At 33.8% G+C, this 26,761-nt stretch overlaps 1 protein-coding gene across 2 annotated transcripts; it reads right to left on the bottom strand.

Annotated features, from left to right (window-relative positions):
* On the bottom strand, window positions 1-26,761 carry LOC129753095 (cytochrome P450 4d1-like). Of its 2 annotated transcripts, none has more exons than XM_055748898.1 (6): window positions 26,486-26,755; window positions 26,319-26,425; window positions 25,983-26,262; window positions 25,821-25,890; window positions 561-1,108; window positions 1-497 (listed from the first exon to the last, which is right to left on the bottom strand). In XM_055748898.1, exons 1-6 carry the CDS (start codon window positions 26,646-26,648, stop codon window positions 145-147), a joined length of 1,521 nt encoding a protein of 506 aa, XP_055604873.1. In that variant the 5' UTR covers window positions 26,649-26,755; the 3' UTR covers window positions 1-144. The 2 variants fall into 2 exon arrangements, with proteins under 2 accessions (XP_055604873.1, XP_055604872.1); XM_055748897.1 differs by lacking the exons at window positions 1-497; window positions 561-1,108 and adding exons at window positions 10,320-10,844; window positions 10,909-11,456 and having other exon boundaries at window positions 26,486-26,761.

The raw sequence follows: 26,761 nt of genomic DNA, 5'->3' as shown, positions 1-26,761 counted from the left end.
TTTAGTTTAAAAATATATATATTTTAAAGGGATAAAATTGTAAGTAGGCATATCAGCCTTCCTAGTAAACACTTTCCTTGTTCTCTCAGATATTGAGGCTCAATAGATCTGCTGAGGCATTTGTGGGTCATGAGGATATGAGAATCAAACTCTTTTCCTGAGCTTCACCAACATTCCAGCTTCATCGCGTAAAATCATTTCGGCCACGAAAGTACTCTTGGTCGGGTCCTTGGCAATGCCAGACGGAAGCAGCTCGTAGTGACGCAAAGTTTTGCTGATCAAACTCTTGATTTCAGCAACGGCAAACTTCTGTCCAATGCAGTTCCTGGGGCCAGCGCTGAACGGAACATACCGATAGGGATTATTCTTCTCGGCTGAGGTTTCCACAGAGAAGCGTTCTGGACGGAACTGTTCGGGATTCTCGAAATAATCTGGATCATTGCCCATGAAATAGGGTAGGAAGACCACGTTGCTGCCTTTCGGGAAAATCATTCCGTCTGAAAGAAATAAAAAATTGGTAAGGATATTTTGATATTTCAGACCTGTAGATGTCTATTTACTGATTTCATGATTTTCGTGGAATTTTCGACCGAAAATCGGAACTGAGGGGTACATGCGGAGGCACTCCTTGATCGTCTGATCAAGATAGTTGAGTTCATTTAACATTTTCAAAGTAATCGGTGTACTAAGATCATCTCCAATAACATGACGAACTTCATCGTACACTTTACGCTGAACATCCGGATGTTCAGCCAGCACCCTCAAGAGGAAACTTATCGCCGATGTGGTTGTATCGTGACCCTCAAACATGAAAGTGTCCACCTCTTCACGGACTTCTAGATCGTCCAGAGGTTTGCCGTCGACCCTCGTCTCCAGCAGCATATCGAGAAAAGCGACCTTCTTACGGATGCCAAGATCATCTTCGGCATTCTCGGTTTTGCTTGCCTTGCTGGCAAGTTCCTTTTTCCGGGACTGAATCACGCTGTCGGTATATCCATGCAGCACTTTAAGCGCGTTTTCGTGCATCTTGTAAAAACGAGTGAACCTGAACGTTAGATTAGATCTAGCCAACACATTGAAGACTCGCTGTTGAATTAAATGGGCCATGCTGTAAAGAAACGCAAGCAGAAAAATAACATACTTAGTTCTGTTGTTGGCTTACAAGTTTTCTTAGTTTTTTTTTTAATAATATATTATTTTTCACAAATCGGAAATTGAATTATCTTTGCATAGCTGACACAGGGCCGTAGCAAGAACTGGGTCAAGAGAGGAGAGGTAGGTAAGTTTTAGTAAATTTTTAACCTTAATCGTGCATCGAACTAAATTGTTACACCAAATCCTATTTCGCAATATTTCTCATTATACCAAAATAGAAGGGATACTCCTTTTTTATTTTTTTTTTTCAATGTGGCTTCCTTGAATGAAAACAGACATAACGAAACCTTAAACAACAAAAAAGAGAACTGTTGTGAGAGAAGATACATTTAAAATTTTCTTGAATAAGTAAGCCAATGAAATGAAAGTTTTATTAATAACTATTATTACCTTCTAGAAAATGGTCAAATATTTTAGTCATCAGAAGAAATGTAAAAAAATGTAAAAATTTTGTACTGAAAAATAAACATCATTTTTGTGTCTTCTGTGGAACCGAGCCTGCTAATAGATTTTTTGCGAATTCATAAGTTTTTAAAAGGAAATTTTCCGCTGAACAAATTTGTTCAAGACCGTAACTTCATATTTTATAAGACATAAAAGTTATTAGCTGTTTAACAGGGGTATGTCTCTTCGTATTGATAAACAATGAAATCAATTGACACCACTGCTGACCCCAGGGTTTGAGAAATTCAAAAATGGCTCCCAATCGCCTCAGTCTAATATTCAAGTTAGGGTGTCAATGGAGTTATGGGAAATATTTCATGATTGAATTTCGCAAACCGGCCATACACATATTTTAGATTTGCCATGAAAACTAACCTGTGTAAAATTTCAGCTTAATCGGACTTGATTAAGGGGTGCCTCAAAGCGCTCAAAGTTTTGGTTTTTTTATCCTCAAAAATCATAAAAGGGGCGCCAAAGGAAAGCAGAACAATTGAAAGTTTTAATTTTGATGCCAAATGACCAAGAAAAGCTTAAAACGTCAAAATCCGTTGTTATCTCGAGAATTAAAAAAAATTGGTACAAAATCAATTTTGAAAATTTAGAAATAACGTAAGGGGAAGCCAAAGGAAATTCGGAAAATCGAAATTTAAATTTTGATGTCAGATGACCTAAAAATTTATGAAACGTCGTGATTTGGTGTTATCTCGAAATTGTTTTTGGTTGAAAATCGACTTCCTTGGAAAACACGGTTGGTTTTCAGAAAAAGTCTCAAAAGTCGATTTTTGTTCTAGAAATATTTTTTCGAGATAACACCATACTCGCCGTCTATGTATTTTTTAAGTTTTTTGGCATCAAGATAAGAAATAAGATTTTCCCAACGTCCTTGATTTTCGAAATTTTGAAGACAATTTGTGACAATCTTTTTTTCGTAATAACACCGTTTGTCATTTTAATAAGAAGAGAAGGCGTTGACTTGCCGGGGACGGATGCGTTTCTTTCTCTCGTCTCGTGGAAATTTGTTCCGATTTGTGAAATTGATAGGATGTGAAAAAAATTATAATCTAATTATGATGTAACAGTGGCTGAACTTAGCATAAGCCGCCGAAAATACGATAATATACGTTTCAATTTGTGTTTAAAAATGGTTTCCGGCGGAAAACTTAGTCTGTAATTCGAAGAGTGCGCTGATTTACATCTATTAAATGGTGTCTTAAGAGAAAACGAAGGCGTAGCGCTGCAGTTCTTTCTCCCGAATAAAAAAAATAAATGGTGTTTTTAAAATTGGTTTACTCTAACGAATGTTTAAGCCTAAATAGCTGGAATATGTTTCGTTCCGTATTATTTTATCGTATCACCGAATGTGTGTTGTCGCTCGGTTCACTGCTATTTTAAATATTCTTTTGCGATTCGGCGTAAATAGTTTAATTTAAAATGATGTTTCGAAAAGTATGAAAACATTGATGTAGAGCGAGAATTGAACATTTCGATCCTTCTTGTGAACTATGAGCGCGCATGGACTTGAAATTCTGGACTGCTGTGATTGAAAGAAATACGTATCTGAAGAAATTGTATTATGTGTATAGCACCAAACCGAATAGCGACAGTTTTACTAGCGACACTTTTTAACTAGCGAAATTCCTGTCACTCGCAGGCTTGTTATTCTTTTTTTCAGTCCAGTTGGCGATTTTCATGTAGTGCACAAACTTTGTTTATGTTATTTACTGTTGATTTTCCTTAGGTCATCAATCGCATACTCCAAGTTTCCTTGGAAACTCGATACGTCGTTATGATTTTCAACGTCGCGACGTATGCGCCGTGTCGCTAGTAGGCGAAGCTGCTATGATTACACTAGTTTACAGCATTTTTGAACTCAGTAAACTGAAGGTCATTTCCAATGTAAAATCGGGCGCTAAATCCGAAAATGAAATTCAAAAAAATCTCAGTAGAACCGTTTTTGAGTTATGCTCCAAATATGAAATTTCGAAAAAATTAAAAAAGTTCTTGTACTTAGATTAAAATATCTCGGACGGCATAACAGTAATTTGAAATCCCTCTTTTGCATATTCAAGGTGAATAAGTTATCTATCGATCATCTGAACACTATTTTTGCGTTTGACCAACAGTATTGTTGATATTAGTGACTTTATGAGAAAAAAAATTATAAAAAACGCATTTTTTTAGAGAAAATTTTGTTTCAACGAAAGCTTAAGACTCGATGGTAGCATTTAAAAAATCTGATTTTCTTTTGCGCTTGAATGTCAATTTAAAACAAGTGGTTCAAGTGGTTATTTATCAAAATCGGTTGAAAATTTAAGAAGTTATGGCTACTTTACCATAACTGAAATTTTTGGAGTTTTTAATAATTTAACGAACCGCAGTACACTTATCATAGTATAGGAAGAATGGAACATGATCAATCTCACTCGCTCTAAGTCAAAATTATTTATTAGCTTACCAGAAGGTCACATGCCAAGTTTCAGAAAGATCTGACCATAGGGAGGGGTTGCTTAAGTTTCAAACGTAAATCAAATTTTGAGGTATTTTGCCCGGGAGGAACGAAAAATACTGGTTTTTCATCAATAACTTTTTTCATCACAAGCTGATTGTTTTTTATGGTTGATTTTCTTAAAGCCTAAGTTGAGACAAATATTTCACCCGAAGACTGTAACTCGATTGGATTTGAAACAGAAAAGTTATTGCGGTTCAAAGATCGTATTTTGGTCGAAAACTGTCGTATAAAACGCAATGCGTAAAAAGTACTCATTGCGTATTGGACAAAATTTGCGGCCTTTGAACCGCAATAACTTTTCTGTTTCTAATCCAATCGAGTTACAGTCTTCGGGTGAAATATTTGTCTCAACTTAGGCTTTAAGAAAATCAACCATAAAAAACAATCAGCTAGTGATGAAAAAAGTTATTGATGAAAAACCAGTATTTTTCGTTGCTTCCGGGCAAAATACCTCAAAATTTTATTCACGTTTGAGACTTAAGCAACCCCTCTCTATGGTCAGATCTTCCTGAAATTTGGCATGTGACCTTCTGGTAAGCTAATAAATAATTTTGTATTAGAACGAGTTAGATTTATCATGTTCCATTCTTCCTATACTATGATAAGTGTACTGCGGTTCGTTAAATTATTAAAAACTCCAAAAATTTCAGTTATGGTAAAGTAGCCATAACTTCTTCAATTTTCAACCGATTTTGATAAATAACCACTTGAACCACTTGTTTTAAATTGACATTTAAGCGCAAAAGAAAATCAGATTTTTTAAATGCTATCATCGAGTCTAAAACTTTCGTTGAAACAAAATTTTCTCTAAAAAAATGCGTTTTTTATAATTTTTTTTCTCATAAAGTCACTAATATCAACAATACTGTTGGTCAAACGCAAAAATAGTGTTCAGATGATCGATAGATAACTTATTCACCTTGAATATGCAAAAGAGGGATTTCAAATTACTGTTATGCCGTCCGAGATATTTTAATCTAAGTACAAGAACTTTTTTAATTTTTTCGAAATTTCATATTTGGAGCATAACTCAAAAACGGTTCTACTGAGATTTTTTTGAATTTCATTTTCGGATTCAGCGCCCGATTTTACATTTAAAATGTTGGTCAGTTAATCAAGTTCACGATTTTTTTAAAATTTTGTAAACTAGTGTTATTAGCGCTCATATTTTGGTTTATATCTGCATGTATAATAAAATGTTTTTAAAACCAATGACGAACATCGACATGGTAAGATCTTTCCTTGACATTTTAAATCAACCGTTAAAAATATATTCACATCTTTACAGCAGAATCGATTTTTTAAAGTTAGAAAAAACAGTGAATATATTGAAAAAAAAAAACATATATAAGCCGGGAATGTCTTTGTCGATTTATTGATGATTGTTTTTTTTTAGTAAAGGAGCGTTAACTTTGGTAGATGCCCAGAAATGAGGGTACACTGAAATCAAAAACAGAACATAAAAATCATATTTTCACGAATGTTTTTACTAAACTAAGAATGTTTGGAAAAAATTCTTCAACACGTTTCGATGATTCCTTTCCGGTTCAAATTTAGATTCAAAAATCAATTTCAAATCAGGATGTCAGAATTTTTATTCAGGTTCATAATGCGGAATTCAGATTTTGAATAAAAATCAAAATTGCTCAAAAAAGTCCAAAAGGGATGAAAACCACTCTCAAAATTCGTTCGCGCTGACATATTTGGATGTGGTTCTTACTTGAAAAAAAATCTGAAAACTAACTGTTTCGATTATTATGAAATGTTTGCAGCATTTTGTAGTGTTTACTTGGAAAAAAAATGTTGTGTAGTGTAGTGTAGTGTTTACTTGGAAAATGTTACTTTTTAACATAAGTCACTGATAAAATGAAGTTTCCATTTTGAAGAATAGTTCAAACATAACTGCCTGCCAAAAGTTTGGGATCACCCGCTAAAAAACATGCAAATTTTGATCGTTCATATCTCAGTCGTCTCAGGACATATTGCATTGCAAATCTATTATCAATTAAAAATAAATTTTTTGGATGATTTTCGAAATGTTTACCTTTTAGTTTATTTGTTTTGAAAAAATTTCGCCAACTTGAGCAAATATGTACGCAGGATTTTTGGCTTTCCGGGCTTTCTAGGCTGATTTGCTGTTTTAATGTTGTGATCTCCATCTGGATAGCATGTCGAAGTGTTCTAACTTTTAACCAAAATTGAAAAACTTTCATCTAAACTTTTTTTTTATCAAATTCTCAGATAGATTCCATGAAAGCTTAAATCCGAATGCTGTATCTGAATATGAATCTGAATTCTGAATTGTATTTCGAAATTCCGATTGCAAAAAATGGATCCGAATGCCCAATTGAGATTGTATATTTTTTTATTGTGTCGCATTTTTATACATGTCAAAGCTGAATTACGAAACATAAATTTAATTTCACAACTGAATTCTTGTTTTGAATTTTATATTTTGATTCAAAGTTATAAAGCTGATTTTTTTTATCTATTTGTATTCTGACTCAAAATAAATGGTGTGAATTCAAATGTGAAATATGGAACAAACAATAACTTAAAATTATTCAAAAATTTTTATATATGTTCAGAAATAAGTATTTCATGTAAATGAATCAGGAATTTTGGATTTGAATCATGAATATAGGGGGATATTTGATCCCATTTTCTTATTTCCAACATATCTTTTAGGAAAAATTTAGCAACTCACCGTCTTTTGAACGAACTTTCTGACAGCGTGTAATTTTATGTTTGTATGTTCTAAAAGTTGAAACGATACTCGAACCCGTAGATGAACTAGGAGCATTTTCTTGGAAGTAAAAAAAAATGCGATATTTTTAAAGTTAAAGAAGACTTGATCCTTCATTCCGGGGGCCCTAATCCATGGAAAAAAAAACAAACAAAATTTCAAAATGGAATGTCAATTAATTATTTCGGTCATATTTGTTCTCTTTTCACAATTTATAAATGTCAAAAGAAGAAAATTCCAAAACTATGTCAAAATTCTAACACTAGATGCATACTTAAAGGCGCCATTTTCTAAATTGGAAAGGAAATCAATTTTCTTAGCCTTTTTTGCCAGACAATTTTTGGAAAAATATCAGTTTTTATCCAACAACTAATCAGCGCGCAGTAAAAGTAATCTCGTAATCAGCAATGATCACGATCTATTTAGAATGAAAAGATATCTTTTTGAAATCTAGGAATCAATTGAACCCATAATGAACATTTCAGAAAACTTTGCGTGAAAAATGTTGAGAGTTTACCATTGTTTTGAAAATATGGTATAATGGAGTTCAAATTACAGTCTAACAATTTATATCCACTAAGGTCTTTTTTTAACCGGTTTGATTTTGCTCAGTTTTTCTAACACGGCTTCTTTTTACGAGGTTTTTTGCCATGGATATGATTCTTCTACACGGCTCTCGCGAATCAACACGTTTTTTGAGCGAAAATATTCCAAGTCCTTTACGTTAACGACGGAATTCATACCACGTAAAAAAAACGTTAGTGTATTGGAATAAATATTTTTGTTATCTTTTTTCATGTTAGAAACATTTACAGTGTTTAAAAACTATCCTTAGTCGTATTCTGTGAGATTTTTCAACCAAAGTTCAATAACTCATAAAAATATTTTGTTAAAAATTTTTGCGCTGTTTTGCTCTATTTGACATTTTTCTAGAACTTTTGATGTTTGTAAGTCATTCCAGTTACGAGATATAGGAAGGATCGAGTATTATCATTTTCCCCTCATTTATTTTTTCCGATAAATTTGTAGTAAAATTTATCTGATCATTCTTATTCTTATATTATGTGGTTTTTAATTAATAAACTACAAGGTCATTTCTCAACGTTTTTTCGAAACGATGGTTTCACATTCATAAATGAATGATAAAGAATAAAAATGAACATTCCTTCCTTCAACCTTCAGAGGAGTTTCATGGTTTCTTAAAAAGATTACTAGCAACAGTATGTCAGCAGAAATGGCCAATGATCTACCAAAAGATCTGATCTGATACTACGATACAGATATTTCCAAAATTTGATTCATATACTACTCAAATATGTACCATGGTATATGTAGCTCCAACAATTCGAGGAAACATTGTAACAATTGTTAGACCAAGCCCACCGGGCGTTCCTATTTCGGTCGGTATTTTAGATGGTTTAATTGGTTGCCTTTTTATCTACTTACTGATTTTCGCACCCATTGTAGCCATCCAGGTTGGTATTTTTGTTTGTTTATTTTCTCATAGCGATGACCGGTTGTGTTGCTACCGGGTTGCTACATAAACGCATCCAGTAACAACCTACTGCTCGAATGCTATTTCTAGAATCAAGTTAGCGACTGTTGGTGCGATGATGGATTGATAGATATGTCGCTGAATGTACTCGAATCGAGGTTTAGCAACCATTGGTGGGCTTAGTCTTAAGAGGGTATTTTTAGAAATGTCCCTGACTCAGCTAACTGCTAAAAAGAGATAACTTTCAGAGCATTCATATCCAGTTTCACAGGCTGATATCTTACACCTTTAACTGTGACTTTTGAGTAAACTTGCATGCAATTCTAAGCTTTCCCTAGTCACAACTATCAAAACAGCGCCACCCAAAGTAAAAAAAAAGTGCATAGTGGTGATGAGGGTCAACTCCTGTCGCAACACATTGATTTGATTTCGATCGGTTTGTTCACAAGCATAAAAGAAAATGTAAATCATATTCCGAAAACATTTGGTTTTATGTTTATCTTTAAAGGTTTACCATTTTCTGACCAAGCATATCAAAATGTGAAAACTTTAGATACTCAGTGATGCAGGAAATATTCATGGTAATTAATTTTAAACGTTTCATATGTACACATTTGTGCGGATTCGAAAAGGTGTGCTATAATGAAATTAAAGCTGATCCTTATTTTTGCACCATCGAAATGTTAGGTTTTGATTCCATATCGTTGTTTAAATATTATTCATTTAAAAAACATATTGAGACTCTGTTGAAAAGCTACTTGGCGACCGTCGTAAACCTCAAGAAAACTAATTAATTTCCAACTGAGGTATTTCATTAAATTTCAAAAATGATAAATAATATATATAAGTATTAATTTGTTTCGTTTGAAAAATGATTGGAAAAGCATAAAAAAATTTTCCCGATGTGAAGAAATAACTAAATACTTAAATAAATAGGAGAATTCCATGGTAGTTCATAAGGAATTTTGAATGTTTTTTGTGAAACGTTGTCGAAATATTTATAAGTCATGAATGTATGTATGCATAAATGGTTTCAGATAAACTTTTAACAATCCAAATTTCTGAAACCAAAATGATTTTTTTTTTTCTAAAAATTAGATTTGACTGTTTTTTACATAAAACTTTCATTATTCAAAAATTTTGTTTAGTTTTCTCGAAACTTTTTACCTTTTTCAGTTTGTTCTTGTCCACATTACCCGTTACTCAAATATATTAAATAAGCAGAATTTCGTCAATTGGTTTCTGAAATATTAAATGCCGAATTTTGGTGTCCTTAAACAATACACTGAGAAAAAATCAATTTTTGTGCAGATTTTTATGTGAAGATACATGTTTCTGTAACAGCAAATTTTTATCATAAAGAATCAATTCCATAATGGAAATCCTGTGGATGATTTAAAAAAAATAAAATTTACGTTTTTTTCGCATAATACAAAAAAAACTTGAATTCCAATTCTAATTAGTAATTTTTAGCTCAATTGTGTTTACATACTAAGTTTGATTAAAAATTTGAAATCTGGAAATTGAATTAACAAGCAATCTAAGGTTCATGATCTCTTCAATTCCTCCTCAATGGTGATTGTAAAATTTATTTACATTGTTGATTGTAAAATTTAATCTGCATTCTGAATCTGAATCATGAACCTGAATCCAAAAATTGCGCTTTAAATCTGTATCCGAATTTTCATACAATTTCTGAAATGTACAAAAAAACACGATTTCCGTAAAATTTTGTGTAAATTGTGGCATATGGAAAAAAAAGATACTGAAAAGATGATCAATAGATGAGCTAAACCAACCAGATACAGAAGATAAATGGGAGAAGCATAGTAGTGTGAAAGAATTTCGAAGCTCAGAATGAATTTTGTTAGATGATAGAACAGAGTATAGTGTGTTTTAATGGTTCAGTTTTTTTTCTCGATCAGTCGAAAGGGCTGTTTCATCCTGTTTTCCACAAACTTTTCTCAAATTGCAGTCAACAAGTTTCCCATCCTTCCATAATATAATCTCAAAGCTTCGACAGTTCCTATCGGTCATGGGTGGTTCAACTATTTATCGTGTCCATTGCATTTAATCTGTTCTTAAATTTACTTTTCGAGAAACAGGAAGTTCTAGTTCACCAAAACCGGCACCAAAAACTTTCTAAGATCTTTTACGAAGCTTAACGAGCAGTCCAGCATCATCCCTTAGGACCAGCTCAGCAACGATGGTACTCTTCGTTGGATCTTTTGCAACTCCCGATGGAAGCAACTCGTAGTGACGCAAAGTTTTGCTGATCAGACTTTTGATTTCAGCTATCGCAAACTTCTGCCCAATACAATTCCTTGGTCCAGCGCTAAACGGAATATACTGGTAGGGATTGGTCTTTTCGGCCGAAGTTTCGGCTGCAAACCTTTCCGGACGAAATTCGTCCGGCTTGTCGAAATATTCCGGATCATTGTTCATGAAGTAGGGAAAGAAAAGTACGTTAGTTCCCGCCGGGAAAATCCTACCATCTGTAAAAACGTAATTGTCCTAATCAAACTTAAATTATTAGAAAACATTTAGGAATAAGATTACTGATGTCGTAATTTTCCATCATTCTCCGACCATAGAGGGGAACTGTAGCCCACATACGGAGGCTCTCCTTAATGGTTTGATCTAAATAGTTGAGCTCGTTCAACATTTTCAACGTCATCGGGGTGTTGATATCATTGCCGGCGACTTCCAGTATCTCGTCATACACCTTCTGTTGAACTTCCGGATATTCCGCCAGGGCCCGCAAAAGAAAACCTATGGCTGATGCCGTTGTATCATGCCCTTCGAACATGAAAGTGTCCACTTCTTCCCGGATCTCCAAATCATCCAACGGTTTGCCGTCTACTCGAGTAGCTAGCAACATGTCCAGGAATGCAATTTTTCTACGAGATCCAACACCATCGAAGCTCTCATCCAACAAACTTTGACCGGATCCGAATTCTTTCCTGCGCGATTTAATAACGCTATCTGTATAACCGTGCATCACCTTGAGGGCACGGGTTTGCATCTTGTAAAAATGGGTAAACTTAAAGGTAATATCGAATCGAGCCAAAGGATTGAAAAACCGCTGATGAACCACATGAGCCATGCTGTAAGAGAAATGGTACAAAATAAGGTAACCTTGAGCCTTTCACGTTTATACTGCACATTGATACCAACTTTGGGCTTTGGACTAGCTACTGACACTGGGCGCTTACATATAATCAAATTTTATTTAAATAACCTAAGGTCTTACAAAATAATCTGGAAGCGATGAAGAGCTGAACAAATTTTTGAATTTCTATTGCATTAAAAACGAAATGACAATATTGATCAAACTTGGTAATGAAACTTTTAGTTTTATCACGTCACTCTACACTAGTCTGTTGAAGAATTTCTCTATAACATGAAAAATATGTAGGTACAAACAAACCAAAAAAACAAACTTAGTATCGGGTCGTTTTCTTTTATTTTCTGCAGTGCCTCTATTGGTGGAAAAAGTTGCCAAAATGGCAGAAAGATCTGTATTTTCACAGAATTTTAAGCAAATTTTCATCACAGAATCTGTGTCACAGAACACAGAATTTTGAAATTTTCACAGATTTCTCAGAACTTTTAAATTTTGAATGGATTTCCAAAATTATATACTTTTTTAACAGTATCCAATTTAGATTTCTTATTTTGAATAAAAAGAGTATGATAAGATCAGTAATGGTATTTGATTTAGCCCAACTATAATATGAATAAACCCAATTTATCGTGAATTTTCTATGAAATTCATAGGAATAACATCACAGAAATTCATCACAAAATTTTTGGGTGAAATCAGGAAAGTCAGAACTATTTTTCTCTAATAAACACAGATTTTTTTCGGCAACCTTAGTTGTCGTACCGAGAAATTTATGACAGCGTTTTGATCTGGAAGGTTTGTTTACCTAGTGGTGAAAATTTCGTCAGGATTGGTTTACGCGTTGAAAAGTTATCCAAATTGGAACGCGAGAAATAAAAAATAATTCTATACAACCACGTTGATGAACCACCATGGTGAAAGGGAAAGGATCCCCACGGCTCTCAAACTCTCGAGATCAACTGGGAAAACCATGCTAAAACGTAACCAGGATGCATTGACGATAGATTGCGCTAAACAAACCAATCTTTGACGTGGAAAATTGGACCGTAAACTACTCGCAACGGTCTCTCTCCGTAATTTGGCGAAAAGGTCAGTGCAGCACATAGTACACCCACCAATCATACTACTCCAATAATGAACTTCCTTGGAGGTCTGAAAGAAACCAAATAAAATATATCCCAAAGCCGGATTAAGGAGGGGGCAATTGCTCCCCCTTCCCCCCTCCTGAGGAATTAAAATTAAAACATTATTTTAATCGTACTTTTTTAAGTTCTAGACATCTAGAAAAAAATGAAACTAGAACATTGGTTATAAAACGTAAAATATAACAGGTTAAGGATCCGTTAAATAATATTTCGAATAGTTTCACTATAATATAATTCAAGGAAGACTTCTAGAGTAGAATTGTAGATTTTTTTCGCATGTTTTTTGGCTGGGCACATCACAAACTTTTACAAAACCTCACAAAGGGCATTTGATTTCGATTTCTATAACACAAGCATGAAACTAATCAAAATCCTGTGATTATGCGAGAAAAAATCTTCAAGAAAGCTACTGAAAACACCTCAAATTTATTTTTTTATCAAAATACATCAGACCGTTAAATTTTTACTTTCCACTTTATTTTGAAAACCCCGAGCATGTCTGAATATATTCGAGAAATTTGATTGTCCACGAGCACACTTTCTCTTAAAGATTATATTTTAGAAGTTTCCAGCGAATCAAGCATTTTGTTTGATTATGAAATATGATTTCCAAAAAAACGGCGTTTATGGGTTTTACGGCGCAGGTAAAATAACTTTTTCTTAGATTTATCGAAATAAAAAATAACGGTTATTAACAGTTTTACAAAAAAAAAAGATTTGCAGTACATAATTTCGTTATTTTCATTAAGATCATTGTTTTGCAATATACAAGATATATTGGATTTACTTAAACCATTATTTGTTCACTAAATTAATTGTAAGACTTTAAAATTAAAATTCCATAATTTATCCATCCAATATCCGGGTAAATACCGGGTATTAGTGAAATAAAATTTAATATGATGAAAGCTGAGGCAAACATAAAAATCCTTTGAGTTTTAAGTTTTCTCGAGCTTTGCTGGGAATAAAATTAATAAAACCGCGTAATCTGGAATGGTCACTGTATAAGCATAAGTATGAGTATGAAAAGTGTGAAATAAATTATAGCTTTTCGATCATTATTGAGATTTGCGTTGGTTTAATCACTTCCACATTTTTTTTCCACGATAAGTGTTTGATTATCATAAAATACCAGTCTCTACTATAAGAAAAAAAAAATATGGGTCATTCCATGTCAAGTGTGCACAGCGAAAAAAAAAACTTATCGAAAATTCGCCAAACTTGGCCGATAGACTTTCTGATGCCTACAAAACAAATCCTCAATTTTTGATAATGATCCGCCCACCTCTCGTTCCAGGACCCTCCCTTCTTTTTTACAAGATTTTGAAAAATTCATCATTTTTAAATTACAACATCTCTTGACTGAAACATCGTACCAAAATGACAAAATATGCGTTTTGTAGATTTTATTAAAATCTATCGATTGATGTTATTTATTACTCGAAAAAGTGACGTTTTAAACGTCAAAACACAGCTCTAAAAAGAAAACGTTAATTTTCTCAAGGAAAGTATATTTTTTTCTTGAATTTTATGATTTCATTATTTTCTTGAGAAAATTTTACGTAAGAACCAACCAAAATCCCAATATAATATTTCTCGTTTTCGAGATATGAAAGATTTAAGTTGGATTGTCTCGCAATTATTTATTCGCAGCACTCAGTGATTTCACTAAACTGCATAATTCATCCAAATTTTTAGCCACATCGTTCTTGCTCGAACAGATTTTTTGTTTTCATGATTTGTTTGAATGATTTTGAACGAAAGAAAAAAAATCATCTTAAAATTGTCTTTTAATTTTGCATACATTTTATATTTGAAATTTCGGTAAGCTTGAACATACTTTCATTCCAATTTTTCCAATATCTAAAGAGATTGCGGCATGAAACGAACGAAATCTTCTTCATGGTTTAACAGGTTTATCATGTTGAAACGGTTAATTTTAATAAGCAACAAACATTTGTAAAAAAATATGCTTAAAAAATTAAAATAACACTTTTGTGTTTGAATTCGTTTTGCTGTTGGGTAACAATTTTATACATTATAACTCTGTATTCAATCATTAAGTTAGTGCTTACTCAGTGGATGGTGCGGATGAATCAAGGTGAGGAATGTCATTAAAATAATGTTATCAATTATATCGGCGATTAAAATCTTAAATCAATTATTCACAAATAATGTTTAAATCTCGAGAATCTGCTCGTACATATGTTGATTACTAAACTTTCACAAATTATGACTTTATTTGTTTTTGTTTTTCTGGGATTTTATGACTCTCGTGTTATTCATCCCTAAATAAATTATGGCGATACTGATATTTATAACAACAGCATTTCTTCATTGTATATTGCCTTCATTTATACATCTTAAGCTCAGCAGATTTTTTTGTTGATACCGAGAGGAGCACTAAACAATAGCGATTTTTTTAAAGTGATTCGCTGACCATTGTGAACGAATTTTGGCCGCATTTGCTTGCTACGCACTCGCTTGCTGCAACCTGCTAGTAGTTTTGAATACAACTTCTCAAATCGAAGATTGCGGTTGAAATATCCAGTTGCTTCCTGTAGCTAAATTAGTACGGAGTTGTTTAAGTGACTTACATTAATAAGCTTCTAAATAGTCGGGAACAGTCCTGAGTTTTCTGAGCAAAAGCAACGTGTTCAATTGGAAAAGAACTTCATGAGCGATGTTCAGTGGATAAATAACTACAACAACAACCAGGCAACGCTACACTCATTTGAGATGTAGTACTCCGATGATTCAAAAGTAGTTGCAATAAACTTCGTGATCATCTCAAATTGCTTGGAGCATATTACTTCTACAGTGTAGAATTTTTCAAAACCAAGTTCAATGGATTGGAGAAAATGCTCATTTTTCTGATAGAGCAGTTTCTCAATACAATTACCGTTTCAACATGAAAAACCTGTTACACCATGAAGAAGATTTCGTTCGTTTAATGCCGCAATCTCTTTAGATATTGAAAAAATTGGAATGAAAGTATGTTCAAGCTTAACAAAATTTCAAATATAAAATGTATGCAAATTTAAAAGACAATTTTAAGATGATTTAACTTGCATTGTTGGAACGAAAAAATATAAAGAAAAATATAGTTATTTTTGGAATTATAATATTCAATAAAACGATTTTTTTTCTTTCGTTCAAAATATTAATTGAATTTTTGTTTTAAATTTAAAATAAATCATGAAAACAAAAAATCTGTTCGAGCAAGAACGATGTGGCTAAAAATTTGGATGAATTATGCAGTTTAGTGAAATCACTGAGTGCTGCGAATAAATAATTGCGAGACAATCCAACTTAAATCTTTCATATCTCTTTATTAATAAAATCTACAAAACGCATATTTTGTCATTTTGGTACGATGTTTCAGTCAAGAGATGTTGTAATTTAAAAATGATGAATTTTTCAAAATCTTGTAAAAAAGAAGGGAGGGTCCTGGAACGAGAGGTGGGCGGATCATTCTCAAAAATTGAGGATTTGTTTTGTAGGCCTCAGAAAGTCTATCGGCCAAGTTTGGCGAATTTTCGATATGATTTTTTTTTTCGCTGTGCACACTTGACATGGAATGACCCATATCTATTATCAACTTGATCATATATGATCGTCACTTGTTTGCAGTTGCATTTGTTCCTTAGTCATAAAGATTGTTGACTTTTTTTGTAGGATTTAAGCTTTTTATTGAGTTCTTTTGAAGGCATGAAAGCAATATTTCTCATTGGAAAAACGTAATATAGGAGTAAGTTAAGTCACTATTTTTTTTATTATTATTAGATTTCTTATCGACATGACTCAGCAAAATTCTGATTTCTCGACAAAAACAATATCTGTAATTCTGTGATTCAACCCAAAAAGTTTGTAATGATTATTCAAGGAAACAGCATTTTCGGTGCCTATGTTTCAATAACTGATTTTGATAGATTTTGGCGTCTTGAATTCAAAACATTCTACAGATTTCATCTATCACTTCTAGTTTCAGTCATATGGAGTGTGGAAATGTTTAAGTTGATCAGTTTCGGGTTAAATCGATCTTTCATAACTGATAATCCAATAAAAATTTCAATCATTTGTCTACCCTTCATTCAATCAAGGACTCAGATATTGTCAAGATATTCTTGGATCACAGATACAAAGCTTTCAAAAAATTGAATTCTACGATTTATAGAAATTTCAAAAAATAAGTTTAAAATTTCTTCTGGCAGAAAATCGTTCAATGTTGGATATTGAAGATTTTAATCCATTTAACCCATTTAACATCCATTCCATTGCGAAATGAGTTGACTTACGGTCTTAAAAATTTCAAAGATTCAATTTAGTTTAATTTTTCCTTAAAATTTCGTCAAAATTCCCGTTTATTGAAAAAATTGAAAATTATTTGCGGTCTTTGGGAAAGTTGATCATTGAGTCAATAAGTATTTGTATTTTAAAGTTTTATCAAAAAGGTACACAAATTGATTAATTTTTTAACTTTTTTTAAGAGCTATCTCGAAAACTAGAGCTGACAAAAAAATCGAATGTTTGGATTCAGCGCCCCCGACTAAGCCAAAATCAGGTCTGAGATACCTTGCACCTCAGAAAAATGAGATTTTTTGTGTTTATGTGTGATGCTAATTTCAGACATTTCATAGGCAAATCATGCCAAACATTGATTAAATTGAGTCATTTTACTTCAAAACCAGCAAACCACATTACCAAAGTCATGAGATTTTCATGATTCAACCTTAGAAAGCCTATCCCAGAGGTATCTAAATTAAACTTAGCAAATCTATGAAATCTGGAAAACAAAATTTAGAATCGAAAATTTAAACTGTAACAATTAACAAATCTGGTTAAAAACCAGTAAAATAATGAATTTATCATGATTTCGAAACCTTGTTCAACATCTCAATGCAATGTTTTCATACGGAACTATAAATAAAAAAAAATTACCGTTTAAAAAAAGGAAGCGTTACAACAAAATTTAAACAAATTGTGAAAAAACTTTTCGAAAATGGACACAGAAAACAAAAACGCTATGGATAATCTCCATGGAAATTTAAAATGAAAGTGATAACGAAAAATACCATCTAATCGGGTCGAACAAAAAAGGATTTTTCCCAGAAAAAGGTTCAAATCTTTTTACAAACCATAGAATGACTTTCAAATTTTTTCGTTTTTAATAAATAGAAGGGAAGCAAATAATATTTCTTTTTTTTTTTGTAAAAATGAATATTAGCTAAACATTTCAATGCAATTAAACATCATTGAAAAATGTTGAAGAGATTTAGTGATGAACTTATTCAATTTCGGCTGGTTTAATCACCTTTTATTTAAAAAAAGGGTTTATTCAAGAACAAGAATTCGTTTTATTTATCATTTTCAGTGTTGTTTTTGTCAAAAGTTTGTCGCTCTGTAAACCATTCTTAATTTAATTTTATTTTCAAATAAAAAATTTTCAAATTAAAAGTGGCCCGTTGCTTAAAAAGGTTGCTCACCCCTGCTCTACACCATGGGTTAGACCAAGCCCACCAATGGTTGCTAAACCTCGAATCGAGTACATTTAGCAACATATTTATCAACCCATCATCGCACCAACAGTCGCTAACTTGATTCGAGAAATAGCATTCGAGCAGTAGGTTGTTACTGGATGCGTTTATGTAGCAACCCGGTAGCAACACAACCGGTCATCGCTATGAGAAAATAAACAAACAAAAATACCAACCTGGATGGCTACAATGGGTGCGAAAATCAGGAAGTAGATAAAAAGGCAACCAATTAAACCATCTAAAATACCGACCGAAATAGGAACGCCCGGTGGGCTTGGTCTTACAAAACCATGGCCACATTTGGCCATGCTATGACTTTTTGTGTGTTGATACACAATCTGTTCGTTCCAACACTTATTCAGTAATGTTTTTTTTTTTGGCTTCTTCTTTGGGTATAAAAACTTTATTCATCGTTACAGAAGCATTGAATCCTTTTATGTGGAATTTATTTCTTATTTTGAGAAGTGAAGAGCTTAGAGGGCATCGGGAAGACAGTGAGATGACTTCAATCTATCGATTGAAAATCGTTTAAAAACACCGTATCACATTCACAATCGTATTTTTACAGTAACTTCAATTATCCGTTTGCAAAACTTCGTTTATCCATCAAAATTTTTCATGAGGCGCTTAGTAGTGAAAGTATGAAATTTTAGAGAAAACGCGCATGAAAACAAAGTTCGTAAATATTCAGAATTCGAGCAGTCTTAATTCAATCGAAAAAGGCTTTGACAAAACTACAAAAAATGAGTTTCGCACCAAGCGTAGTTTGAGCTATGAAAAACCAATTATGTAGTGTACTTAACTCAAAATTATTGATTCTACTTTTATCCCTTATATCCTGAGGGCCTCATTTATGTAATGATGTACATATATCATAATTACATTAAAAGTCAATTTTTTAAATGCAAAACGCTTATAAACGGTATTATTTTTTTTACAATTCCATTCTGTAGTGTTTTTTTTCAATTTTATAAAAATTTGCGAATTTATTTAAAAGGGCGATGAACTTGAAAACTTTGGAAAATGGGCGGTGTTTTCTTAAAATATAATGTTCACGAAATTGACTAATGTCCATTGTAATCACACAATTTGGCATTTATGGGATGAATAAACCCAGAAGGTTTCAAGTCCCTCGAATAGAAAAGGAAAACTATTTGGCGTATTTCATAATAGGCAATTTAATTCAGTTTAGATGAAGTTTTAGAACAAAAGTATTTTCTTTGGGATTTTTTGAAATATTTCAATATGATTATGAATAACTTTTAATCGATTGAAGCAGATTTTATATGAACACATACGAGTAAAAAAATGACCTATTAATGCATATGCAAAAATTTATCAATTTTTTTTTGTTTTCTTTAAATACTAAAGAAAAAAATTGGTTCGGCCCGCTAACTAATCTCTTTTTGAAAATTTGGCCTGTTAAAAATGTTAACCACCCATGCACTACACCCTTTTTCACGAAAATTTAATTCGAAAAATATCAAAAGTAAAAACGCTACAGCAGTTGATTGCTCATCATATCTGCTAAAGTAGAGGAAAATTTCAAAATAAAAGTTAATCGAAAGCCTTTTTTTCCTAAAAAAAAGGAAATACAGAACGAAACATATGGCAAGGCAGACCTCAGATATTGTCCATTTAAATAAAATTTTAAGAAACGTCGCTGGTGAACTGGCAGCAAAACACAAACTTCCGACATTGTCCGAGAATCTAGTACTTTAATTTCCTTTTTCGGAAGTACGTCGGTTAGAAAGTCCGGACTTTTGAAGTAAAATTCAGTGCTGACGCGATAATAGCTTCCTGGACAAGAGGTTTATACAGCAACCGGAAGGGGAAAGGTGGCAGATATTTACAAGCATATTAAACTACCAAAGTCTGCCAAGAAATATTTCGTTTGACAAGCTATAGGGGGACCCATTATGTCTAAGCACGGTTTTGATACAACCTTGCTCTTTGACGTTTAAACAACTGATTTGCGCTTGGTGTTTTTGTTTACAGTTTAACTTAAAAATCTGTGCATCGTGAGCTCCAGTTTTCATCATTTTTGTGAAAATGAGAAGCATTTTCTCGGGAAAGTGCAAAAATATCGTGAACAAATGGTGTTCTATCCCCATCATTTTGCAGCCAAGACCCCGAAAATAATATGATCAACTACTGTATAAATAATCGGTGTGCGTTAACATCGAAGACCGATATTAGTATTCGTATCATAATTCAAGAAGTGTCACTAATACTTTTCAATTTTTGGAACATTTACCTCAAAAACGACCGTGTTTGTCAGCTGGCTGCCCAGTTTTTGCACTGAAATTTGTACCGAGAGTTTTTGAGGTTAATTGTCTCGACTCATCTGTACACGCTCAGCAAGTGTGTATAGAGTTGTTTTTTACATTCCTTACGCACACTTTCAGAGCATGTACAGATGAGACGGGACAATTAACCTCAAAAACTCTCGGTACAAAAAACGGGCCGAATGTTAAGGTGGATGTTACTGAAGCAAATGGATTTATTAAATATGTCCGGCTATTTGGCTTACCTCCAGAGCTGGAGGACAAACAGCTAACGGCAGTATTTTCACAATATGGAGATATTAAGCAGATAGTGCGAGAGCGTTACCCGGCGGAGCTTGGGCTTCCAATCTGGAATGGCGTCCGTGGTTTGCACATTGAACTGCGTGTCGAAATTCCGGCTCAAGTACTCGTACAGAGATTTATATCCAGGGTTTACTACGAAGGAATGGTAAACAAATGTTTCACATGTGGATCAGAGGGCCATTTGAAGGTTAATTGTCGAGCCTGGAATACGATGAATAGAAGACTAGGGTCATACGCTCGCCCGACAACAAGTGACAGATCTGGAATGCACCAACAAGCCAGAAGACAAGGCACCATTCCCAAAACTGACAGAATCTACGGAAAACAAACAAGAACCTGGAGGAAGTGCATCAGCTCGCACGTACCGAACCCTTGAAGCCAACAGGTAAACCAACACGAAATCGAGTGGATAAAACCAAATCAGGAAGCTTTCATTCATTAACAAAAGTATTAGTAATTTGAAAAAAAAAAAACAAAACTATAAATAAAAACCGTCGCATGCATCCCATGATCCGCAAGCATGATTTCCAGTACTGTTTAGGCCAGATTTTGTAGATCGTACAAATCCAACAAAGTCCAGATTGTACCAAAGGAGATGAATCCGCCAAATTGCCCTCAAGCGAGACCGATTGAAATTTTTTGGGCCCTCACCAAATCATATTTGAAACATCATGTGAAGCCGGCAGATTCTTTCGAAAACTCGCAAAAGACTTGAAAAAATGGCCAAAATCATCTCAAATCAGTTTGTGCTGAAGCTAATGAGCAGTCTCGATCAAAAATTCGATCACTTGCCTTTGATTAACCGAATTCTATATTTTTATTGATTTACTATAAAAGACTATAGAAAACTGAAAAGTTAAATAAAATTAAATTTGCTCCTAAATTATGTTTAAACTGTTCATTTCAAACTGTGCTTACACATAATGGAACAGCCTATATATCTGCATCTGTGGCTTGAAAGCACTTTCATTGCAACTGGGACCGACAATCAGGAAATTTACATGAAAGAGTGTCTTCAAAAGCCTTTGCTGCCTTTCCTGAAGAAACATAACTTTTCTGTGCTGTTTTGGCCGGATTTGTCATCCTGCTATTATGGAAAAAAAAACCCATGGAGTGGTATGCCGCTAACAACATTTAGGTTGTGCCCAAAGATAAGAACCCTCGCAACACACCAGAACTTCGCCCAATCGCAGAATTTTAAGAAGGCACAAATAACTGTAAGCAGCGAGAAGCAGTTCAAAGCAAACTGGGGTTCTACGGCGAAGAAATTGAATAAGGTGGCTATACAAAATCTGATGACAGGCATCGAATGAAAGGCTCGCCAATTTGGACTATGCCGGTCGGGATCTAAACTGATTCACACGCAATTTGGCTCGATCACTTTTGATCCGAGCACCTTTAGCTTAGCTTAGCTTAGCTTAGCTTGTTTGACTACTCATATCCACCATAAATCATTGAACTCGAAATGCTATTTAATTGTTTCAGAGGATGGTAATGCTATTTAATTACGTACTTCAAAAGAAAAGATGATTTTTTTGTTATTTTTTATCAATTCGTGCGCATTTCGAATTCCATGATCGCTAGCGTGGCTAAGCAGAACAAGTTCCACGTCGCCAATGGTTGCTACTCCGTGATTAATCGAGGCCATCAATTTTGCACAAAGTCCAAAAGAGTGGTGCTTGGGATTAGCAGTTCATTCTCAATGTACAAAACTCATGCTCTCCGTTTTTTAAATGATTAATAACGGCGCCGGCCACGTCCTAGTAGTCAATGGGGAAAAGGAAGGAATGTTAATTTGATACTCTTTAGGTTCAACTACCAACTTCATGGTCCTGCTTACTCCAAAATAATTTTGAAACAGTCAGAACCAGAAATAAGTAAGTATCACCAACTATGGAAACCGTCTGTACGTCTGCGAATCTATATTCAAGTATCAAAGGAAGGGGTGTGTGTGTTAGAAAAAGGTAAAGATCAGGATCCATTTTGGCCAATGGTGCGATCGTATTTTCCTACACCTTCTATGCTCCTAGACATTTCATAAGGAAACTCCTACTTCTACGAGGCATTCGATAAACGTTAAATAAATATATATTGAGTTAAGTATTGAAAGAAAAATATTACCATCCACAATTCATCCCTACCAAACTATCTTTTTTCCCTAACAGTGGTCCCTGTTTAATTAAAGAATTATCAAAAGGCTTTTATGATTGAAAAAAAAAACAATTTTTTTGAATTGAATGTATTTTTCATAATATGCCGACAAAAACTTTTCAAACTATTTTTCGTGATTAATACCATTTTGAAAATTCTTCAATTCTTTCTTCTCCTTGCCTCTTTTTGAGCTTCATTGCATGTACAAAGCAATGTTCAAATTTTTGCTACTTTTGAAAAGATATGATATTTTTTCGATTTACCAATTCGAGTAACTACTAATCAATCAGAACATTTTATTATTTTTAAATACTGGATTACTCCTATTAAAAACTGTTAATATAACTCAAACTCCGGAATCAATAACTAAATTTTCAAGTTGGTAATTCATTATACATTTCACATTTCGTTCTGAAAATTAATTTTTAAGTTTTGCCATTATTTTTATTTCAGTGTTATGAGTTTTCAAACAATTGATTATCCACATGGAAATGTTTCTAACAAATAATCCTTCAAAGTACTTCATACATAAATCAATTTTGTAAGCCATTTTTCTTTACTTGGATTTATTGAAATCCGTATAAGCAACAAAAAATCTCGCACCGTTACAGTATTGATCATTTGGGTCGATTAAATTTTCAATTTATAACAGTCAAATTAAAAAAAATTACTTACTCCACAACATAACATATTAAACAAAATGAACTCTTTTAGCAATATGAAAAACTTCAATTGTAAGGAACTCTGATGTACGATTGCTAGAGAAATGAGGTCGTTCATCTAGCATCTGATTCTTAACGCTCAATAAGGTTAAGGTAATCTTGATTAAGTAACATAAAATTAGTTACCTTTAAACAAAGAACAACTCAAAGTAAAAAGAAATTAAATGATCAAATAAATAATTTGTTTGGCATTATCGGTATCAAAATGAAATTTCTTGTCGGACAATCAAATTGTTACTGAGCAAGTTTACCTTCAATTTAACTGTAACTAGTATCATTAACAGGGTAATTATCCGGAAATATAGAAATACCACTTATCTTATACATCCCGCCGGTCGCAAAGAAATAGGATCCAGGGACAGTCCGGAGGGCGAAGAATCAGCCCCTTTCAGGCACAGTTCCAGCAAAGAGTATTCCGAGAAATCTTCGCCGAATCCGAATCAGGAAGCCAACAATTAAAAAAACCCTGTAATCTTCAAAGAAAACACTCAACACTAATTCAAAACTGCACTTGTAGATTCAAAAATATCAAAAAATTATTCAAATTTTAAAATTTTTGACAAGAGATAAATTTTTCGCGTCGTATCCAGCCAGAGCCTACTCCGAACTCCTCCATTTGATCCGAGCACCTTTAGGGATGATTTTCTCGGTTGGTATGAATGTAGTGGTCATGCATCATTTTGCCAGAAGTGCTTTTCCAATCATATCAGCTTTTACACTTTTCAGCGCATTTTTGGCGCCGAGCGGCATTGAAATTTTGCAACCTCTTCTTTGGGCGCGTCATTCGTCACAAGCGTGTACGCTGTCAGTGAGTTAGTAGGCTAGCGAGCGAGCGAGTCGAGTAGCGTGTGTGATTCTCTCGGTAGTTCGTGAAAAGTCGAATCTCCGGTTCTGCTTCCGGGCTTCGGAGCTCCGGACCGGTGTGCACAGTAACGAGCCTATAGGCTGATATGAATAAAGCTGCATTCATATTTTGCCATTCTGAAGTTCGAGCTAAGTAAAGCTATCGAAGCAATTGCTATTTTCTTATTCATACCATTCTATGAATGAAAAAAGAGACGAAATGTCACGATTGAAATTTTAGATTTTCTGTCAGTTACATTTCAATCGAGCAAAACCAAGCAGTCTTAAAGGCAGCAGGGTTGCCAGCTCGATATTTTGAAAGGGATCAGATGGCGCCTCTTTGTTTACTATAGTCTCTTTAGGATGTAGTTATTAGAAGTTAATTTTTATTTATATTTAGTCATCTTGTCACAAAACGCTTGTCTATAAATCTTATTAAAAAATACGAGTAATAGTTATGTCATTAGTGTTTGGCAAACATACTTAATTGTTTTTTTATCTTATCTAATTGTTGAAAATTAGGATATGGGTAATGTAATATCAAAAAGCGATGTAAATTTCTGAATTGCCGAAACAGTTGATTAATCCATATGCTTTTAAATTTGATGAAAATCGCAAAAAACTTTCTGTATTCAAATATTATTGGTGTAAAATTTTCTTGACCACCTTTATTCCGAACTCAATTTAAAAAACCAGAAAAAGTCAAACTAAAAAAAATGTTAATACAAACAACAATAAGAATAATATATGTATATCACTACAAGATCTCAACACATGCTTTTAAAATAAATACTAGTTATCTTTTTTCACTTATTCCACAAACCAATCAAATCTTTATTCCTCTTGCTGAAATTTTGCGGAAAATTTCTTATAAATACTCATTCTCGCACACACTATTATGCGACCGATATTGCAATACAAATTAAGAAATATAGTGAAAGGAGAGACACACGCCGGCCATTTGTAGGTTCTAATAAGAGATCAAATGGTGCAAGTTTTGTATAGCATTCTATTCAAATTTCTTCTGAACATGGGATCGGCAACATTTAAACCGACAGATTCAAAAAAAAAATTCGAATACAACAACAAACTTTTGATCTTTGAACAAAGCACCAGGAAAAGTTACGACAATTTCAAACAAAATATTTTATAAAGCACTTATAGTCCGTTTACTCCAAATGTTTCAACAAACCAATAAATTTTAATTAAAAAAATATCTGTATGAAAATTTTTTTGTGCTGTCTAAAACCGAATATTAAAAAGCATATAAAAACAATGATGAAGCAAATATTAGAGCAAATCATTACCGAGGTAGTAATTTCAATAGAAGTCCCCACCACCACAATTAAGCTTACTCTTTAACAGCTCGCACGTATTCGGAATCGGAATTCAGTTGCGCATCCACTTTCGTCCCCATGGCCGTTTCTGCAAAATGGATGGAGATACGTATCGAATATATGTGGATTGATCAAATCATCTTCTCATTAACATCCATCTCAGCTAAGAAGCAAACTCACCACTAATAACATCCAGCGCACAGAGTGTCACGTACGGATAGATATCGAACGCCTGACCACTCTCAGCTTTTTCCTTTAGTTGTTGCACAAAAATGGTACTCTGTTGATCGAATGTCTCCACGAATTGTTCCATAATTTTGAAATGGAACGTTGGGGTGATGATCTTCCTCCGGGAGTGCCACTTTCTTCCGGTGCTGGTAAGTAATCCATCTCCCAGCCAGGGTCGCACGAAATCGTACTCGATCGATTTGTCCAGATATTTTGGGCTGCTGAGGATCGTCTACAGTTGAAATTACGTAAGAATTTGAGTTGTCCCAATTCAACTATCGAACTTACTTCAGCGATTTTAGCGTCCGTCACCAGAACGAGTAGATCAGTTCCGAGCCAAATTCGGCAACACTTCCCGTATTCCTTGATAATATTTCCCAGCTCGATAAGAAACTCTGTAACGAAGGTTTTTCGTTGTATTAAGACACTGAATCCCCTATCTACAAACAACCAACCTGCAGTAGATTTGTTCAAAAATCTGCCCCCATTCCCGATCAACGGATAAGCCGGAGGTCCCGGCAACTTTTCCCCGTAATAAATCAAATTTCCAAAGCGTTGATACAGGAACCAAATCAGCCCAACGGTGGCCAACACCAGGGTCGCCGCTAAAACAACCATCTCGATCACAATCCCAACTGGGAACTGGGATCAACAAAAGTTTGCGCAAACGTCTTTCCCCAACGACCGAACTGAACTGTACTGAGCCGATTCAGGACGGGAGTAGTCGCTTG

This window comes from Uranotaenia lowii, chromosome 3 (genome assembly GCF_029784155.1).
Source record: "Uranotaenia lowii strain MFRU-FL chromosome 3, ASM2978415v1, whole genome shotgun sequence".
Lineage (NCBI taxonomy): Eukaryota > Metazoa > Arthropoda > Insecta > Diptera > Culicidae > Uranotaenia > Uranotaenia lowii.
The sequence above is the reverse complement of the archived record's forward strand: the minus strand, read 5'-3'. Positions and strand labels throughout refer to the sequence as shown.